A 19692-nucleotide genomic window follows, 5' to 3' on the forward strand; every position below is an offset into this window, starting at 1 on the left:
AAATCTCCAAGTGGGTTGTCCAAGTGCCTTCCCACTCTCTGACAAAAGTAGCTGGGAGAGAAGCACACATTTGAGGATATACTTTGGTTCATGGTAGGTCAGAACAGAAGACAATGTCAAGGCTGCAAAGGAGACTGGCATCCTTGTCCCAGTTCTGTCACAGATCTGCTCACCATCAGCAAGACATAAACTGGGCCTTTGTATTATTTTTTCTGTTCTCTCTCTACTTCCATGTGTATGTATTTTGATTGGACATATCTAAAATTTGTTCACACAGCACCTGGGACCTTCAGACACAGTACAATGCAAATAAAAACTGGCAGTATGAGTTGGATTTTTTAAAATAACTAACAAACATGAGCAAAAATAAAACCGGCGGAAAAAACTGGCCTCACTGAAAGCAGTCCAAGCACAGTGATAAAAGGTTGAGACACATCCTATCAAGTGACTGTCCTAGAAAAGATCCAGTGTTTCAGAGAAGACTATGCTGTTGGGGCTGGCTAGGCCAGAGACAAGGGGACAATGAAGCATGAAGATGGAGATGAAAAGCCTTCCTTCACAGAGCAGGCAGGAAGAGCTGTGCTGGTCTGACAGGAGGGCTCAGTGTGGAGGGCAGTGGGCATGTACCAGCAGGGAGAAAATCTGAGTGCAGAGCGCAACATGCACACGCTGTGTGAAAGCCTGAAGGATGGCAAAGCCTCCACTGACTTCAGCTGGGATATTTTACTCACTGGACTCTAAACTCCAGAGACAGCAGCCTTCATCATCAGGCAGCTGCAGCTCAGTGGTTATTTCCAGGGTTGCTGTTTCCATGAGGGACATTATGTTCCTGTGTTCATTACCAATGACCATTCACTTTTTCATACTGAACCTGTCCAATCCACAAGGCTGCCTATTGGACTTACACACCCTTTCTTATGTTTAGGGCTATAAAAACATGCTCCAGAACCCAAAGCTGTTCTCACAATCCCATGGACTTCCATGGGTGGGATGAGGGTTCAGCCCAAAGTCTGAGTGTCTGCTCATTTCCATGCAGACAGCCACTCATATGGCAACATGAGCAGGGGGAAGAGTGTTAATTTTTAACTTCCTGGCTACAATCCAACTTCAGTAATTACATTCAGCAAAAGTGAATTTCCCCTGAAATTTCAATTACAGAAGGTATTTTCCACTGCCACCACTTAACTGCTGTGCAGTGTTTGTCTGGTGTAATTCTGCTAAATTATTTCCTGATTTCCTCTCACAGCAGTTGTTTTTTCATAGTGGGTTCTCTGTTTGCCCATCACTCAGTTAGCCCTGTCTCATTTTACCTTAAAGGCATATTACAGAGGGGTAATGAAGGATCAAGAGACGTTACAGGCATGCTACAAGCATACAATGTGAGGGTGGCAAGTCTACAAGCAACAACAAAGAGTTGTAAATGGTTAAAACAACCTGAAGACAATACCTTAATAGTCTAAACCATTTATGAAAAATCACTATTAGTCACCCATTAACCTTTTATAAACTATTCATAAGTGCACTCTAACTAATGAACAGTAATTACTAAGCTTAGGGAACTAAAGTTTGGGAAGTACTACAGGCTCCAAAGATCTATGCCATAATGCAGGCAAAGATGGGAACGACTTTTGAAGGAAGGCTCTGGAAAACTGTGGATGGAGGGGTAAGGTTTGAGATCTGTGCTGACTTCACTGCTGGGGCAAAGGCAAGGTTTGCAGCAGGGGCTTGCAGCAGGGCCCTGCAGGGCTGCTGCCCAGGGCCAGCAATGAGCACTGTGTCTGGAGGGCAGCCTGGGCACAGCCAAGAATCTCCTGACCACCCTGGACAAGGGCTGTCCCACTGCTGAGCCCAGGCTGACATGGGAAAACATACTTGAAACCATGTATGGGAGCACAGCTTGCCCAGAGGGTGTTCCCATCTACAAGAAACCAGAGGAGAAGTTTCTGGGCTGAAACAAAGGGTAAACACCTTAAATCTATTCCTCCCCCTGCACGTGTGCCTGAGCATGTGCACACGCAGGGGCTTCTGTCAGAGACAAAAAGAAAAGCTCCCTGTGTATATGCACACCCCTCACCTTCGCCTAAGACATCCACCAGATTTTTTTTCTCTAGACAAGTATTCCATGAATTGCAATAAACACCCTAAAAATTCTAAGCAGCTCATTATACACCACTGTCTCCTTTTATGGCTCCAAGCCAGAATATAATGATGAGTCTTAACTTGTTAAGGACAACTAATTTTTTGTTCCTGGCTGTCTCAGGGGCTTCTCTCTTACTCACTCTCACTTTACTTCACTGTTGACATGTTTCTGTTAACTGGATGTCATCTGCCTGCCTTGATTTTATGCACAAGCAGTGGGATGCATTTTTCTGTGCAACAATTCTGCTTTGAGTTGCATTAGATTTGTCATTATTCTCTCATTTTCCCCTTGCACTTGTAACATTTCATCTATTCCTGCCTTATTTTTTGAGCCACGGTGCACCCACATTATGGTTTATACATGATCTTGCTCCCTTTGAAGCCGGCAGATTTCAGAGCCAGCCCTCGTCAGGAGAAGTGCCTGCTACCAATTTAGCAGGCTGAGGGCCCCGAGCTCCAACAACTCAATCTAAAGGGGGTCACAGGGTGGCACAAGCGAGTGTCAGCAAGTGCTGTTTAATTGCCAATCTAGGCTTCTCCATGGTGTTTAAAGTATAATGACCCATCACTTAATTCTGAGAAGTCCTGGCCCTGCTGCTGAATGGAATGAATATCAAAGGATGTGCTAGAACAGGGCAAGGAGCCTACATTTCCTATAACTGCCATAAGTATAATAGACCTCTACTTCTGTCGTCCCATTACCACAATAATGTATTTAATTTGCTGTGTACTCTTTTTAACTAGATACCTTTCATAAAGTCTATCTTGGGAATATAGCCCCCCCTGCTTCCACATCTCCCCCCTCCCTCAAATGACTAGCCTCTCTAATAATAATTAAACTAAATCAAGCTCTACTTTGCCTCACACCATGCCTGCAAGTCTTTTACAGATATTAAAAAAGATTAAATAAGGGGAGGGAACCATTGTTCAAATTTGCCTAGCCTAGTGTTTTTTTTTCTCTGCTGGGACTACACTTTTTTTTTAGTTGATTTTCCAGTTGTCTATTTGCTGGACCAGCATTTTAATTTCAATTTTTAGGTTTTTATTTATTTATCTAAAGCACACACCATACTGCTTTCCCACCCTTTAATTCATGAGCCCTAGGTACAGATTTCCACTTCTCAATGAGGTGTGCTTCCCCCCAGCTCTCACCAGCCTTTTCCTCCTTAGATCATCTATCTAAGATGTCCCAATATGTGCACCAGTGTTCACATATTAAACTGCAGAGATGGAGAGGAAGGGACAGAGCAGGGAAGAGATGTGGAACCTTGCTATGTAATGCATGCTAATTTAATTATGTGCCATCATCAAAATGGATTAGCTGTTTCAGCCCATCAGGAAAGTCTAAACTTCCACCGATTTAATTAACCAGGCTGAAAATCAGATGAACAGAAAATAAAACTATCATTAGGAGCAATTACTGATTACTTAAACATAGTGCTGCCAACCAGTTTGTAAATAAAACTAGCAGTCCCTGGAAAATTAGATGGAATTAATTGGAGGTAGGGAGGGGGAGAAACATATACTTCTAAAGCTTTTGAGGGTCAGGCAGGCCCTTTTATGTTGACTATCAGTGTTTGGAGCTTTAGGAGGGGAAAACACAGCACAATAACCTTCCTCCCAACTCTGCTGAGGAGCAGCCCTCCTCCCTCCTGAGCCTTCCCTCCCATGCACACAGCACTGCTCTGGCTGATGGCCATGGAGAAAGCAAAGGCTATCATGACTTCTCATCCTTGCTTTTTCAACATTACATCCTCCCAGCTCTTTCACTTAGTTTGGCTTTTAAAGGTGGATCCTCACTCCTCCCTCTAAAATAAATTCTTGAGGCCCAATGACAGCATTAGGACATCAGCTTCTCCTCACATGGGAAGGTAACCCTTGCCCTCTCCTCCACCCCACCAAAAAGCTAAGGATGGATGTTTAACTAAAGTGCTTTCAGAAATCTGCTGCCTAGATGAAATGCTCTCCTCCAGAGAGCAGGAGGAGGAGCTACATTTGCTCTCGATTCAGGACCTCAGTATTTGAACTCACCTTGACATGGAAGCATTGACGGTCAGAGCTGTTGGGTAAGGGTGGCGGAAACCCCCTGTCGTGATTGGGTACACTGGCTGACCTTGCCTGGCAAAAAAAGAAGGGAAAGAGAGAATTAGAGAAAGGGAAAAAGGGCTGGGAAAAAAAAAAAAAAAAAAAAAAAAAAAAAAGAACAACAACAAAAAACTTCTCTCTGCACAGTAAGCTTTATTCTCATTTGATCAGAACAAAAATCTTGGGGATTGTACAGCAAGGATCAAAGGAAAGAAACACAGAACAATTTGAATGCCATAAATCTGATAGGAATGGCTAATTAAATTTTATAACCTCTGCTTATGTCAATAGAGACCCTCTCCCCAAGCTGAAACTAGGTGTTTTGTTGTAATAATTAAAGGCGAAGTCTCGCTTGCTTTAATGGAGCCATCACACTAATTGAGGGCTACACATCCAAAGGAAAACAATAATGAATGTAAATTTATACCAAAATAAAGTACAGTGAATCAAAGGACTTCAGTTGCGCTTTGGGCCTCTTTCGGTATTTAGATCTCGGTGAGAAAACATTAAATTAACAGAGCTTAATTTGTAGCCTTTTGTCAGATTAACAAGTGTTGACAAGAGTTACCGGGGGAGAGTCCCCAAGAAGTATTGTGGGTAACCAATAGACAATCACACCTCATTACAATAATTAAAAAATACAGCAACATGCAAAACAGCATCCTCATGAAAGACACACAACTTTTTCTGATGGAGGTTTGTCTGTGCTGGCTAGCTCGTTTCATCTGTCTTTCAAATACATCATCTGACTGGGCAGGATGCTTTTGGGGTGGGTACTATGCCAGAAACTGGCATAGTGGAGGACAGATGGGTTGGGAAGTTGATGGTGAAGTGCAAGTGGCAAGGAGAGAGGAAATGAAAATCTTGGGTTACTTCCGTGAAGTTGGCCATGCTACTCTCCTAGAGCAAAAGCCAGTGTAATGGTGTTGCCCCTCAACAAAAATCACTGAGAGAAGCTGTAAGAGCTGTGGGTAGGCAAGCACACCATGGTGTTGACTTGTTCTGAAGCAGTGGGGATGACAGAGTTGTCCTGAGAGAGAAGAAGCCATTAGCACCTGTCTGGTGAAGCTGGCCACACGTGGCTTCATTCATGTGCTTTGGCAGCCATGGCATGAGGTCCAAGGAGGACAAATCTGTGTCTGCACCATACAGACATACAGATGAGCAATGGGGTATAGGTCAGGGACAGTGAGGAATTTCTTCCCTGTGCTCTCATGTCTTTCATGTCACTGACTTTTGGCACTAACTAAGTGTATTTGTTTTAAATGTTGAAGCTGTTGCTGTGCAAACTTGAGCTAAAGAGGTCACATGTCTACAATTGCTCAGGGTGTCCTTTGGAAAAGATAAATCACCACAAACAAGGAGGAATTTTAGATTTCAGGGACCAGTGCTTTGGGTTTTTCTTCTGCTCATGATGTGCTCTTCTGGAGAAGCAACCTCCACCAGAGAGGTGCTGGACATGCTTCACCCTCGGGGTGGGAGAACCCACCAAATATCCAAAACAGCTGCATGACCACCCACAAAGAAGGGCAGAATGGCCAGAAGCTCCAGCTCTCCTGCATCAACACTTTTGTGCCTGAGAAAGGTCTCCAAGCCCTCTGATGCCACCACCTCTCCTTGCCTGAGACCTGGGGATATGTGGTGACCCCCTGCTCTGCCCTGCTCTCCTGTGGGCTGTCAACTCCAGTTCCTCATGGAGGGCAAACTTGTGGAGAGGCTTTTAGCACAGCTGGCCAAACAACCTAAAGCAGGAGCAAACTATTTTGAACTTGAGGCAATTCACCTCTATAAGAAATATGATCACCCCAAAATGGAGGAGGCCTGTTATGTGAGAAGAACAGGGTAACAGTCTTGATCAATAATGCAGAGAACTGTTACATCCAGCAATACAAATGGATTTTATAAGCATTTAAATCAAATATAATACACAAAAGGCTTAGGCAGTGCTTAAGTGTATTGCAAACCTATTGAGAGATGGCAACATAAGGAAAAAAAAAGACTCAATTACTGTTAGGAGCCTCATACCAAGCAAGGCTCTGCAACTGGGATCTGAGGAGCTGAAAAGAAAACAAAACCCCAAACTAACATTCTGTTGCTTTTTTCTTAGCCAGTTTTAAAGTAAACTAATTCCTTTTTCTTGTTTAAAATTCCATTCCTCAGATGCCAATTGCCAACTGCCCAGCCACATCTCAACTAGGAATGCTGCTCACTGGCTGATGTAAAGCTCTACTGTTTCACAAGAAAAACGAAAGGGTTTTCAACAGAGAAGGCAAATGAAATTCAAAATTGCAAATTTGTAGTGAGGATGGCCCTATTAAAAAAAAAAAAAAAAAAGTGTCTGTGTGAACCACCCTGAGCCCCCAGAAAACAAATCTGAGAAAAACTCATGTGATGCAGTGTAAGGGCAATAACAAGAAAAGGACATTTCTGCAGAAGGGTTTAAAAATTCATGCTTCATGAGCTGTCAGCTGGTTGGGATGACATGCAAAGCTCTGTCCAACTGCTCATGTTTGTTTAAGACCACATGACCTGGCATAAGTTTTAATTAACCTTCATGAGGTGGGTAAATTCTTAACACTCAGTGAAATGGCAGCTGGCAAACAAACTCATCCCAATCCAAACACACATGCATGGACACACAGACACACACACACACACACATGTATTTTTACATAAATTTTACACATCAGAAAAAGAAAAAAAGAAATTAAAAAAATGGAACTCCTTACTGTGGTACTAACCATCCTAGCGGATGGGGGATTTGTCCTACAGTGCCTGGTGATAATGGATAATAAGGAGATATATCTGGAGGATGTGGAGGCCTTGGAATTCCTATAGAAGAGGAACATAAAGCAGCGTCAGTATTGAGATGTGAAAATAAATAAAATATAAAACCCACATATGTTTCAAAATTTCTGTTGATTTACTTTTATTACAGTGTTTGTGCCTTCCCTCAGGGTTTTCAAAGGCTTTTTCACATTCTTATTTTTTAAACAAGAAAAAATGATGTTATTCACTCCTTCAGTCACCTCTCCAGTCAGAGATAATTATTTTTGTTATTTAGAATTTAGCAGTCTCAGATACAATTTTGGTGTGATGTACTAGATACTCTCTTAAATGTTCACCAGAAAGATGGACCCTGTAACAACTTCATGGTTACTTTAGTCTCAAAGTCAGCCAAAAGACCACAGGCCCTACCTATGTGTTGACTGGGTACTCAACAACATGGCATTATTCCAAAGTAATCTCTAGAACAAGTTTAAAAGTCATTAAAATTGTAAATTACGTTTGCTTTTGAGCAAACCTAGGAAACCTTTTCTGAAACCATGAGTGGAACTGAGAGCCCCTGGAAATGCTTGGTAAAACCAGGGGCAGATGCTGAGGCTGTGCAGGGCAGGACAGAGAGCCCATCCATCCTCTCTGGGTGAGGTGCAGTTCCTACTCGGAAAGCAGAACCCAGCTCCAGACACAAGCCTTAAATATTAACACTCCTCACCTTAAGAGCAAAAAGGAATTACTCAGAGGAGTAAGGGTTACAAAGCTGGATCTTTCAATTAACAAGCCAGGGCACAATTACACAGCAGAAGCAATATTAAAACAGAGAGCATTAAAAAGAAGGGGTACTGTATTCAGGGCTAAAAACTATTTTTTTAAGTCACTTGGGAAGCTTTTAATCTCTAAATTAAATCTCCTTGTGTGACATTTTCGTGCAGACATTGCTTTTTCTCCATTACAAAACCCAAACAGATTAACTGGGCTTTAACCATCCAGTGAGCTATTTGCACACTTGAAAGAATGTTCACAGAAGAAAAGTAAACAGTCTACAGACGTTAATCATATGTTTTACGATAACCATTTAAAAGCTATTCCCTGTACTACCATTATTTAAATGAGAGGTTGACTATGCCATTCACTTGCAATACCCAGGGATGGCAAGATGGATTCCTTTCAAGCCATGTGAAATCAGCATTAAGCACAATTAAAAGGGGGGCCCAGTTGAAGCATAGCGAGTGAAAACCAGCTAATGCACAGCCTCATTCAAGGGCTGGAGTTCACACAAATTATCTGCATAAGTTAGGGTTGACACAGAGTGATTCCTCTGACACCAGTTCTGTTTCTGATGAACTTCCCAATTAACTGAATGGGGTTTGGATTAACAAAACCAAAACCACTGTCACTAGGAACTGCAGCCAGATTGACACTGTTTGACTTCTTTGGGACCTCAGATTAAAAAGGGAGTCTTAAAAAGTTAGAATAACATGTAAATTCTACTCTGTAACACCAATAAATCTAGTCAGGGTTTTACATGGTGCTCTATATTCAAGCAGAGTGCCCTTCAGGCTGAACTTAGAGTTAGGTAGACTTACACTGGGGAAAAGAGTTGCAAGTGTAAAGCTGGAGCTAAGTACTTACAGTGGATGAAAATTCAACATTATAGAAGAAAAATGGCTGAACTCCTGACACAGAAACAATGGGATTTGGGGAATTAAAAGAGATTCATTTTGAAACCGGTCATGACCCACCACCTTTAAAATTCCAGCTGCAATTTTGTAAGTGCAGATCACAGAATGTACATGTTTAATTCTCTGGGTCATGCATGCAAACCAAGCACTGGTAGATCCAGCTACCAGGTGGGGTATCATGCTTGCAAAGAAACACACCTGCAAGCGACCCCACACATGCAACTCTGGTGTCACCCTGCAGAAGCTCTATGAAAATTCACCCAGTAGGTTTCCTTCTGAAGGCTAATTGGCTTAAAAAGAAAGTATTTTGTCTGGGTTTAACATTTTACATGCCTCCTTTGGTGCTCCAGCATGGGAAATCCATTCTCCCACACTCCTCTCCCCTAATGCGCAAAAAGGAAAGACCCACCCACTCCCTCTCACAAGAAACCCCAAAATACTTCCCACCTACCTGTTTTGGGATCTACGTCAGCTGGTAAGTGTGGAGGAGGGTTTCCTGGTGTGAAGTGCTCATTGCTGTATGTGATAAGCGGCGTAAGAGGGTGTACATGGTGTGGGTGCTGCACAACTGGCACTTTGTTAGACTGTCAGGAGAAAAAGGTTAACGCTGTTAGAGCAGTGCTGGGCATCCCCCCCACTACAGCAAGAGCTACGATGTACAAAAATCTGAGCAGCCAGGATTTCAACACGATCCTCAAACTTTTCCAGATCCCTTCTTGGCGTCACCCTTGCAGTTTTCCCACCCTCTGGTTTAAAACCTCCTCACACACTTTCCCTGCTGTTGAGGTTCTTTAATCTTTTTGACCTGTCATGCTCCTGTATGGAGCAACAGCAACTCTTTAAAATTTTTCCTTTTTATTTTATAATCTTGTGCTTCACCTCCAAGATGCAGGCAGACTCCTCAGTGAGGGGCTGAGAGAGTCCCCCATTTAATTAGCGAGAGACCCAAATGCTCACTGACCTGCAGGTCTTTTCCTCTCCCCTTCCTGTCCTCACTCTCAGTTCTGCATTTTACTGCTCATTGCAAATACTCCAGATAAAAAGCCTTTGTAGTGCTGGAGTATTCCCTTCATCAGCAAGCATTAAGCTGACAAGCGATCACCTGCATATTTTATATATATATATTTTAGAAGAGCTGATTAATCATCAATTCATCAGAGAGCACTAATAAATGGAAACTGGATACTGATTAATTAGGCTACTAAAATATTCAGCTATATAAATAATGGCAAAACCTCCCAGATAAAGCCATTGAAATTAACACCCTTGTAGGGGCAATAATCACGCACATATCATGAGATTTTCCCCATCACATTCCTAGCTCTGGGGGGAAAAAAAAATCTTTTTCTCAACAACAATAAAAAAAATTTTAAAAAGAGTGAATGAATGAAAGAAAAAAGCAGGCTGAACTGTAACTTACCCTTACAAGATCACAAAGAAAAAATTAAGCTGAAACCAGCTGAACCGCTGGACCATTTACTGCGAGTAATCCAATTGCAAAAAACCCTATTCCCCATAGAGGATTTTCACTAAAATCCTACAACAGGGACATTTAACCAGATTAGGTACCAGCAAAGATAAAGAGGCTGGTATTAGATGATGAATGGATTAGAGTCAGGTTTCATTTTAGAATGTGTCTTCATTTCCTTTTATTACTTTAAGTAAGGAACAACTTGCATTAACATCAAGTAAAAGGAATCACATTAAAATAAAGCAGTGATACCACGGTGGCCGCGATAGCGCCGCTGCTGTTCAGGGTCTGCCAGCACTCTCCTGCTCACCCTCCTGCTCCAGGATGGCTCCAAGCCCTCTGCTCACTCCCCAGCACCCCTAAACACATCCACACACCCTCACCATGCCACCTTAGACAAGCTATTGCTATTATCTGCTCTGGCTTACAACGCTCTGGGCTTCACTTAAAAGCATTTCAAAAATAATTGAATTATTCCTTGGGAATGAGCTTCTAGACTGTGGGGAAGGAAGAGGGAAGACAAGCTGGGAACAAGGAGGAAAAGAAACATCTGTCTTCCCTGAATAAACAAGAAGTCCCTCTACCAAGCTTTGGCCAAGTGAAGCCCCTTTGGCTCCCCCAGCCCCTGCCATACGTGGCTTTTTGGGCTCACTGCTTTGGTAACCTGCAGAAAAAAAGTGTGCATCCAAAAGAAGCCAGCCAAGAGCTGTACTTGTGCTTTCCACAACTTCTCCTGTGTTCTTCACCATGTTAATCTCTTTCTGCCACCCTTTACGTGGGATGATTCCTCTCCACCACCAAGCACTTGGCACAGGGGACTCCCATGTCAAGTGGCCACCACCCAGGAAAGAACGTGGTCCCTACAGCCAGTGCTATGATTTACAGCATGTTGTGTTGGCTGGATTGTGGGTCAGAGCTTCTGCCAGCTGAACAGCCAAGGACAACTTTTGGCTACACAGATCCATAATGGTTTCACGTCAGAGGAGATATGAGGATTTGGCCCTCCAAATTCAAAATGCTGAAAGAGATGCTCTAACCCCAAATCTGCTCTCTTTCAAGTGAACTAACCTAAGCAGCCCAAAAGTAACTGAAAGCTTTGGCAAGGGCTTCACCTAACAAATTATATTTCACACCATACAAAGTAGCAGGCATCCACTCAACAACATATGACATTATAAGCCAAATGACCAGTTGATGAGGTTTACAAAAATTATCATTTCCAATACAACCTATTTTTTTTGGCCAAGAATTGCAGGAACTCCTGTTGTTAGGTGACCCACAGTGTGGCCCCATTTACTGAAGAAGTTAATACATGCTGTAGCTTTGTGCTCTCCCAGCTCTACGCTCGCATCATTGTAAACCTCACCCAGACCATGACAGACATTAAGGGCTGTCTTCCACAGAGAGCTTATTTTCACAGAAACTGGAGCTGGTTAGTTAAAAAAATAAGTAGAATAACATTAGAGGGTCATTAGACTTAAGCCGACAAACAAGAAACAAAACGTGAGAGAAAGCTGGACTGACATGGCTCCATCACCAAAGCCAGATGTACCATAGGGGGTCACATGTAAACTGTGGGAAACCACCACTCATTGCTTTGATACACCAGGACCACCTACAATATTGCCAGAAAACAGAATAACTGCTAAATTATGATGTATTTCACTTAGCATTTTTCAGAGACAAATAAAAAACAGAAGGAAAAACAAATAAAAAACAACAACTAAGAGCCTGAACCTAAAGTCTGCAAATTTTTCCACCAGTAAGTAATTTTTGTTTAGGTGACTACCATGCACTCAAGCGGACCACTCATATAAAGGTGTAAGATACTCTTTTGCCACTCTGGTGATGCTGGGGCAGAGATGGGGGGATAATTTACCAGGGGAGATGGAGAAACTGTCATATACATGCTCAAAAATACGCTCTCTGGGACAGAGGAGTGTGATCCACTTCCCCCAGCGAGTCAGTCTGCACGTGTACTACTACCCAGGGACAGGTTTCCATTCTGTTTTGCACTGTTTGGCACACGCTGGGGAAAGGGACCATAACTCCCCCAAAACAGCACACACAATTTGCACGGCAAGCTAAACATGCATAATATGCTAAACAAGCTGCTCTTTAAAAGTGCCATTCCTGAAGTAAACTAAGCTTCCTTGGAAAAGAAAAAAATAAAGCACTCTCTGGGAAAGAGTGGGATTAATCCTGCAGATGTATCTTCCTTTGAAGCCAATGGGAGCTCTGCCTGAGTAACAAGTGTGGTCCTAACCCCATCCACTGGCAATGAAAGGTAAACCACAGAAGCCATCAATAGGAGACACCTATTAAATAACTTTAAACATCCCCCTGCAAAAGGCAATATTCTCCAATATATGTTTCTGAGCACTTTATCAAGGGCAGTTTTAAGCTAAGAGCCATTGTGAGATGCAGGGGTTTCTCTGGCAAGTTGAAGAGCTCCATTTATGGCTCTGTCAGGCATGGGAAAGGGAACTGCACTGGCACACACAGATTAGCACCAGGGCATGTGGTAACAGGACAGAACAAGGGGAGATTTCTAAAGAGGAATCCCAGCATCTATGAACTACTAAGTCCTCTGCTGATAAATCACCCCTCTCCACTGAAAGCTGAGGTTTCATATGTTAGGTTAGAGGGCATGGTAAAGAATTGCAAAAAAACATGAGAAGTTTGCTTTTCTTGATAACTGCTGCCTGAAGCAACCAGAGGAAATTGTCCCCATAGGGGCTCTACTACTAAATCTCTCTATATGAATTTGAAATGCTTCTGGGAGTGCTTAAACACAGATCAGTTTAAACAATAATGGAGCTCTAGGATGAAAAAAATTCCCACACCAAAACCACAACAAATTTTGGACTGATAAATGTTTGCGAGGAGTACTGAGATCTACTTAGACTAAGTTCTGATAGGTGCCTTTAGGGAACAAAAAAAGGTATCTGAACTTCAGATTTAAACTGCAGGGGATTGTATGTATAAATTGCTGTGTATTAGTCTTTGTTGCATGGTAAGGACATTTCATTAACAGGATGAAAGATGCTTCTATGCATATACAGCCCAATTTAATACACCCCACTGATGAATACTCCCCATTTATTGAAGAAGTTAATACATGCTGTATAAATCAATAGTTCCTAAGTCTCTGAAAGCAACATAAGACTTGCACAAGATGAAACGCTGTATTGTTGAGCACACAAAGAGAAACCAACCTCTAAACAGGAAGAGTTTACTACTGCAATTTCTGCTTGCAAATTCATGGCTTGTTTGGCTTCGGTAATAAAAACACAGTATCAACTCCAAGGCAGAAAAAGCCGTGCCAGAGACACCAGAGGATGCCCTCACCAGGATAACGTGGGGTTAGTAAAGGCAGGTCTGCACAAAAAGCCACCCAGGCAGAAAACAAACCATCACACCACGGCAGCATCACAGCAGCCAAAGCCTTCAGCCTCTGACTCCTCTCCAGGGCATCCCAAGGGCAGGGCAGAGGGATGCTCCTGCACCAATCCAGCCTGAAACTCCAGTAGCTGCCAGCATAGCCCCTGCAGCTGCACCCCATGTCCCTGACTTGGGTGGCTTTTTAAATGTCCTTAAAGCCCTGTGAGGCTTGAGGTGCTGCAGCCCCTCAATCACCCACGACCGGGAGCACAGCACAGGAGGGACCGAGCAGGTGCTGGCACCCAGAGCCCCGGCCCCTTCCTCCACCCCCAGGGCAATGAGAGCTCTCCATCCTCCTCAAAACCTATTAATCAGGAGACATCGAAAACAAATGGAGCTAGAGCTCCGCCTGTCTTTTTGCCACGTCCTCCTCTTCCCCACTGCTCTCCTTTTCTGCTGAAGAAAGATGGGCCCTGCAAGTGCTTTTATGAGCCTAACACAATAAAACAAAAGCAGCACAGAAGAGGGTTTGTCAGCCTTTTCTCCTCCTCCAGGGTGGATGCAGGTCGACAGTGGTCTCGAATTAGAAGGCCCTCCTGGAGTTGCTCCCTGGGCTTAGCAAGGAGTACCATTCAATATCAGTTCACACTAAAAAATAGGTTGATAAATCGTTTCTCTGTATATTCCAGATGATGCTATTGCTGACTGTGGCCAGTGAAATGCTAACAGATGTTCCTGAACTGCTCTGCAGTTCCAAAGATGCTCATAAAAATAGTTTCTTTTTTTCTAAAGGTTGATCTCTCCCTGATTCTGCCTAGGAACGACATCCTTATACCATACTCACTCCCTCACCACCCTGATGCCCCACACAAATCAGGAAATTAGGCTGCAAGTAAAGGGAAATCCCAAAACATTGCTGCAAATATTGAAATATTCTTCAATTTCCAGCAGAATAACCATCACCCAAAGCAGAGCATCAATAAGCAGAGCACCAGTGAGCACCACTGCACCCCTGGGGATCACCCACATCAGTAGCCACTCTGGGTGGCATCCCAAATCACACCAAGGAAATTCAAACCATTTGGGTTGAGAAGCTAAAGCCAACCAAACCCACCAGCTATATGTGGGTACTCATTCCCTTCCCAAGCATAAAAATTCAATGCCCGTAATGAAGTATTTCCTGAAAAAAAAAAATCAAAGATTTAATTTTACCCAGCTCTGTTTAGCTAGTGGAGTCACAGTTTATTTTTCTAAGGATGCTTTCACACCTGACTAAGCAGTCCTGAAAACCACTTCCCCTTGCTCCTTTATGGTTGATACAGTGGCCTGAGCCCTTTCTCAGTTTAATGTAGCTGATTCCTGCCTAAGGTCCTGCCCTAAGCTAACTGCCCATTGTAGCAGGAGACAAGGCCTCCATTGATAATCACAACTCACCCTGCTAAAAAAAAAGGCTCATTTTCTTCTTTCACACAAATGATGACAGGGGCACTGACAACCATGTGCTGGGACAATACCCTCCCCAAGCAGAGGCTTAAAAAAAGCCCCCCCAAACCCCTGAACAACCCCCACTGCCCTACCCTTAATATATAAATAAAATAAAATAAAATAAAATAAAATAAAATAATAAAATGGGGACACACACACACACAAACACACTTTTGCAGCCTTCAGTTTCTTCCCCTCTCCCTCAACCACCTCCCAGGCCAGTGAATGCCTACCTGCTCCTGCAAGAAATGCTGGCTTTCCAACAAAACCTCATGGTCTGTTATTAGCAGTCTCTCAGACAAAACAACAAAATCAGCTTCCTGGCTCTAAGTGTCCAGCAATTCATTCATGAAAAGAATCATTTCGTTTTTTTCCCCCCTTTAAGTCTGATGAAGTGTCCCCCTGAATATTGTCAAGCCATCGTGCTTGACATTTTTCCACATCCTTCCTGTCAGGGAGCGAAGGTACTGAGGGGAGGGGGTGGGGAAATGAAGATTTAAGATGTTCAGGAAATTTCCACTTAATTTCGCCAAAAGGCAATTATGTGAAATGATCTGGTGACAATTAGCATACGCCAAATCCTCTAGTGTACAAGGGGAAGGACTGGGGTTTAGCTATCTAATTACTGCCTGTTAGTTCCGATGCAGGAGGATAAAACACACCAGTGGTAAAACATTATTAAGTGTGCTCACACTCTGCTTTCAAAGCTGTCGTGGTGGGCTGTAAGTTTATTGCTATGGTATTTGGGGTGGGTTTTTGTTTTTGTTTTTTTAAGTTAAAAAAAAAAAAAAAAAAAAAGAAGAAACTTGGGGTTTTAAATACAAATTAAGTGCTGCATTCTTGGATAGTGCTGTTATTCTAATGTCAGGTCAGACCCAAACAAGCACCTGCTACACAAGTGTATATTTTAAGATCCTTCAGCAGCGCTAGAATTACATTTACAACAGTTAGATTTTACCTGACTTATTCTCTTAAGGTTTCACTAATAAAGAGAAAGCACTCTGCTCACCTGCTCTGCCTGACCTTGCCATATGAATTTACAGTAACATCATCTATAGCCCAGAACTACGGCCTGCATGTATCCAGGCAAGCCTTACCCTGAGTATCAAAATCAGAGATGATTTGATCAACAGGTGGATTTTCCCATACCAAGAGGACAAGGTAGTGCTCAGTCCCATCAAGTTTCAGGTAATAAAGTGCCCAGGTTTCTTTCTTCCATTACAAAAGGAGAGGTAGTTTCTTCCCCAATGTGACAAATACTTGATGCTTTCTTCGCATACTTCAGTTAGTTTTAATTACTAGACAGATACCATCTCTGCAGAGCAGGAAAGCCTTTGTACATTCTAGCAAGGAAAAAACCAAAACCACTTGGCATATATTACATTAAAACTTTAAAACACCTTTTTGCTAAGCCATACCACTGCAAGGTGCACTGGATGCACAGCCACTAAGCAAAGAGAGGTGGGCGAAACCAAAGCAGGTCTTTGGAAAATGGTCCTGAACACAAATAGGGTAGGAATGGGAGAGGCACAGAGCAGTAACACAAGCACAAAACTTAAGAGAAGGTAAGAAGCAGAGAGAAAAGCAAATATAAGCAAAATAGTCCTTATAATTGCCCCAACAGACCTTATTAAATGCTTTTGTGTGAATATCTAGTCATGCCATTTGACTTACTGCCCAACATTTTCTGATCTGCCTCATTATAAACAGCTGTAATTCTTGCTTATAAACCACTTATTTCAGCACTAGACAGACAAATACTGTAGGAAAAATAGCTCCTGATTTTTATTAGGGTATCTGTGATTTCTGTCTAAAGCAAGAACTTGAATGTGAGGCTGTTAAAAAACTGCAAGAAATGAAAGAAAATTAGCATGTATGCCTAAATCTTCTTTTACTTGGCAATTTCAGTAATAACAGCATTATTAAAAAACTACCATGCACATACATGCCTTGAGATACGAAGACAAGTTTTCAACACAGCTTTTTAAAACGCAGCATTCACAGTGAACAGTGCTCAACACCAATATGCAATATAAGCAGCAAATGTACATTAAATCCCTTAACAAATAACAAGGCTCTAAAAACGGTTTTCATTTTATTATATGCTAAAAACATTACATGCTGCACAATTAAGCGATGCAATTATTAAGTAAGTCCAGAACAATTATTTCTCGAATAAATTCAAAAAAGTTTCCGTTAAAATGTTATGTTAAATGCACATCAGAACTGAAACACCTTGCAAGTATTTCAGAAGAAAAGTAACAGGCACATTTACACAGTGCTGTCAGGCCTATTGCCCCAAGTCCCAGTAAAAAAAATTCCTCTACAGGCAAAATATTTGTGAGATCTCCCCACCAGTTTTGCAAAACCTGCATATGCAACAACACGCAGCGAAAGAAGAAACATCTAAATAACTGTTCTTTTAGATTAATTCATTTCAGACAAATTCTACAGAATGCTATCCCTTGTTTTATATAAGAAAAGGAAAACAAATCAATTAAGCTAACGAGGCAAAGGTACCACAGAACACTGAAGTGACAGAAATCCTCCTCCTGGATTCTGTAAGCAAGTCTGGCAGAGTTAGAAAAGGAAACAGCAGAAAACCCCAGACTTCCATAAAACCAGCAGTGAAAATGTGATGCATTGTAGAATTCCTCAGTAAGTTTCTATTTTCTGTGTACAAGTACGAGTAATACACAAAACTGGCTGAGGGGTAGCTTTGCCTTCTGTAACATATAATAATAGGAGAAAGAGAGTCTCCTGGACTTCTGACAACAAACACAGAACCACTGTATTAAAAAGCATGTGTTACCTCATATTTATCAGCGTTCGGTCTTACTTTTCATACTCCTTTATCCCTGGGAAAAATAATTCTTATGCAGCATCCCTAAAATTTTTACCTTTCACACTACAGCTGAGCTTTCTGAAGAATTCAGAAAATTTAACTGTCAACCAAACACAGGATCAAAAGCACCCAATAAATAGTACTATGTACTATTTTTAATAATTAAAACGAGAAATCTCGTTTCGTGTATGACAAGAGTTAAACCATTCCATCACCAAACCCCCTTAACTGTAACGTATGTGCCCTGCTACGAACCAACTTTTTCTTCCTTTAAGAAAAAAAAAAACAAAAACCCCAAAACCCAAACATTTTTACCTTCATGGTTTCAGAGTTTAGGAAATATCGTACTGAACTGAAGAAAGCTTTGAAGTGGCCCCCTCCGCCCCAAAGGAAAAAAAGAGAAGAAAAGCTAGTGATGTCATGGTCACTGTGTGACTGCCTGACTGCAGATGTAACACAGCTCTACACGCGCACACACTTCTCTCCCTCGCTGCTAACCATTGTTCAGCAGCCAGGAATCAGCCCCCGAAAACCTGCTGCACACCGGGCTCCGAAACACCGCCCCGCCAACACACCCAGATCCCACCCTGGATCCACCAGGAAAAAAATAATAATAATAATAAAAAAAAAAAAGAAATCCCTTTTTCCCCCCCTCCCGCCCCAAGCAAACCCCAAACCCAGGCGGAGGGAAGGGCACAGAGGAGGAGTGCAACAAACTGTCCCGCTGCACCGTTGTGTCGCGACAAGAGCGGCTCTGCCGCGCGCCCCTCGCCGCCGCCGACAAATTAAGCGGCATCGAAAAGTCACGCTTCCCCCTCCTAAAAAAGGTGATTGCCATGAAATAAATAAATAAAAACAATGTCGCTAACAAAGGTCACAGCTGGAGATGCTCGCTTGATTTCTCACGCTGCCCCCCCACACACACACTCCCCCCCCCTTTTTTTTTTCTTTTTTTTTTTTTGATTCCACACAGGAAGAAAGGGAAGGAGAGGGAGAGAGGAGGAGAGGGAGAGAAGTCACATCAGAAGTTCAATGGTCAAGACGGAAAGCACGCACGCAGAAAGTGCTACTCACCCAGCAATTCAAATTGAGATGCCAGCAGCCGAACTGCTGGAAGAGAGAGAACCCAGAGGCAAGCGCTCCTCCTTTACCACTCAAATCTTCCATTCCCACTAAAATTGCATCCCTCGGGTACATAACAGCTTTGTCTTTCCTTCTGTTAACCTCAAAAACTTTTTTCTTTACTGTCTAGATGCCAATTGTGCTGGCTTTGTATTATTTTCCTTGCAGCTTTTCTCTCTCTTTTTCTTTCCCCGCTCCCCCCCTTCACTTAAAGTACTGGAAAAGCTGTCTTAAAAGATCAAGATGTCTCCAGTTTTTTGGCCTGGTGTTTTCTGAATGCTCAAAATCCACTGTCATGTTGGCTGTGAGAAGTGTCTTATTTCTAAATTGTCAGCTGCAGTTATCAAAATTTAGAGAAGCCTCCTGTCTTTTCCAATATAGCACTTTACCATCATCCTTCCAGGAAGTGGGGAAAAGACTTTCCCCCCCCCCACCCCCCCACGCAGGTATGTCTGTTCACAAGAGCTAAAAAGCAGTTACTTTGGAAATCAATGACAATGCTACTCCAAGCCAGGTTGTGCAGGTATTACTGTATGCAGCGAGGAAACGCCGGCCCGCCGTGAGGGAGCATGATCAGTTAAGTGTAGCAAGCAGTCACTTTATCTGCAAGATTGTCAAATCCCTCAAAACAAATTTCTTAGGGGGAGAGCTGTAAGGAAAGTGTATTTTCTTGTCATTGTAACACTGAGGTGACATTT

At 42.6% G+C, this 19692-nt stretch overlaps 1 protein-coding gene across 11 annotated transcripts in view; it reads right to left on the reverse strand.

Annotated features, from left to right (window-relative positions):
• The window catches only part of TCF7L2 (transcription factor 7 like 2), a 174155-nt gene that overhangs the window by 18162 nt on the left and 136301 nt on the right, over nucleotides 1-19692 (reverse strand). For 8 of the 11 annotated variants that reach the window (XM_066323568.1, XM_066323573.1, XM_066323570.1 and 5 more), the window contains exons 5-7: nucleotides 9139-9271; nucleotides 6954-7056; nucleotides 4171-4257 (exon numbers count right to left, since the gene is read on the reverse strand). In XM_066323568.1, the coding sequence (XP_066179665.1) occupies nucleotides 4171-4257; nucleotides 6954-7056; nucleotides 9139-9271 (323 nt within the window). The remainder of the gene's footprint in view (nucleotides 1-4170; nucleotides 4258-6953; nucleotides 7057-9138; nucleotides 9272-19692) is intronic. The other 3 variants (XM_066323569.1, XM_066323571.1, XM_066323579.1) reach the window with 1 other exon arrangement.

The sequence above is a fragment of the Sylvia atricapilla genome, chromosome 8 (assembly GCF_009819655.1).
Source record: "Sylvia atricapilla isolate bSylAtr1 chromosome 8, bSylAtr1.pri, whole genome shotgun sequence".
NCBI classification, from domain to species: domain Eukaryota; kingdom Metazoa; phylum Chordata; class Aves; order Passeriformes; family Sylviidae; genus Sylvia; species Sylvia atricapilla.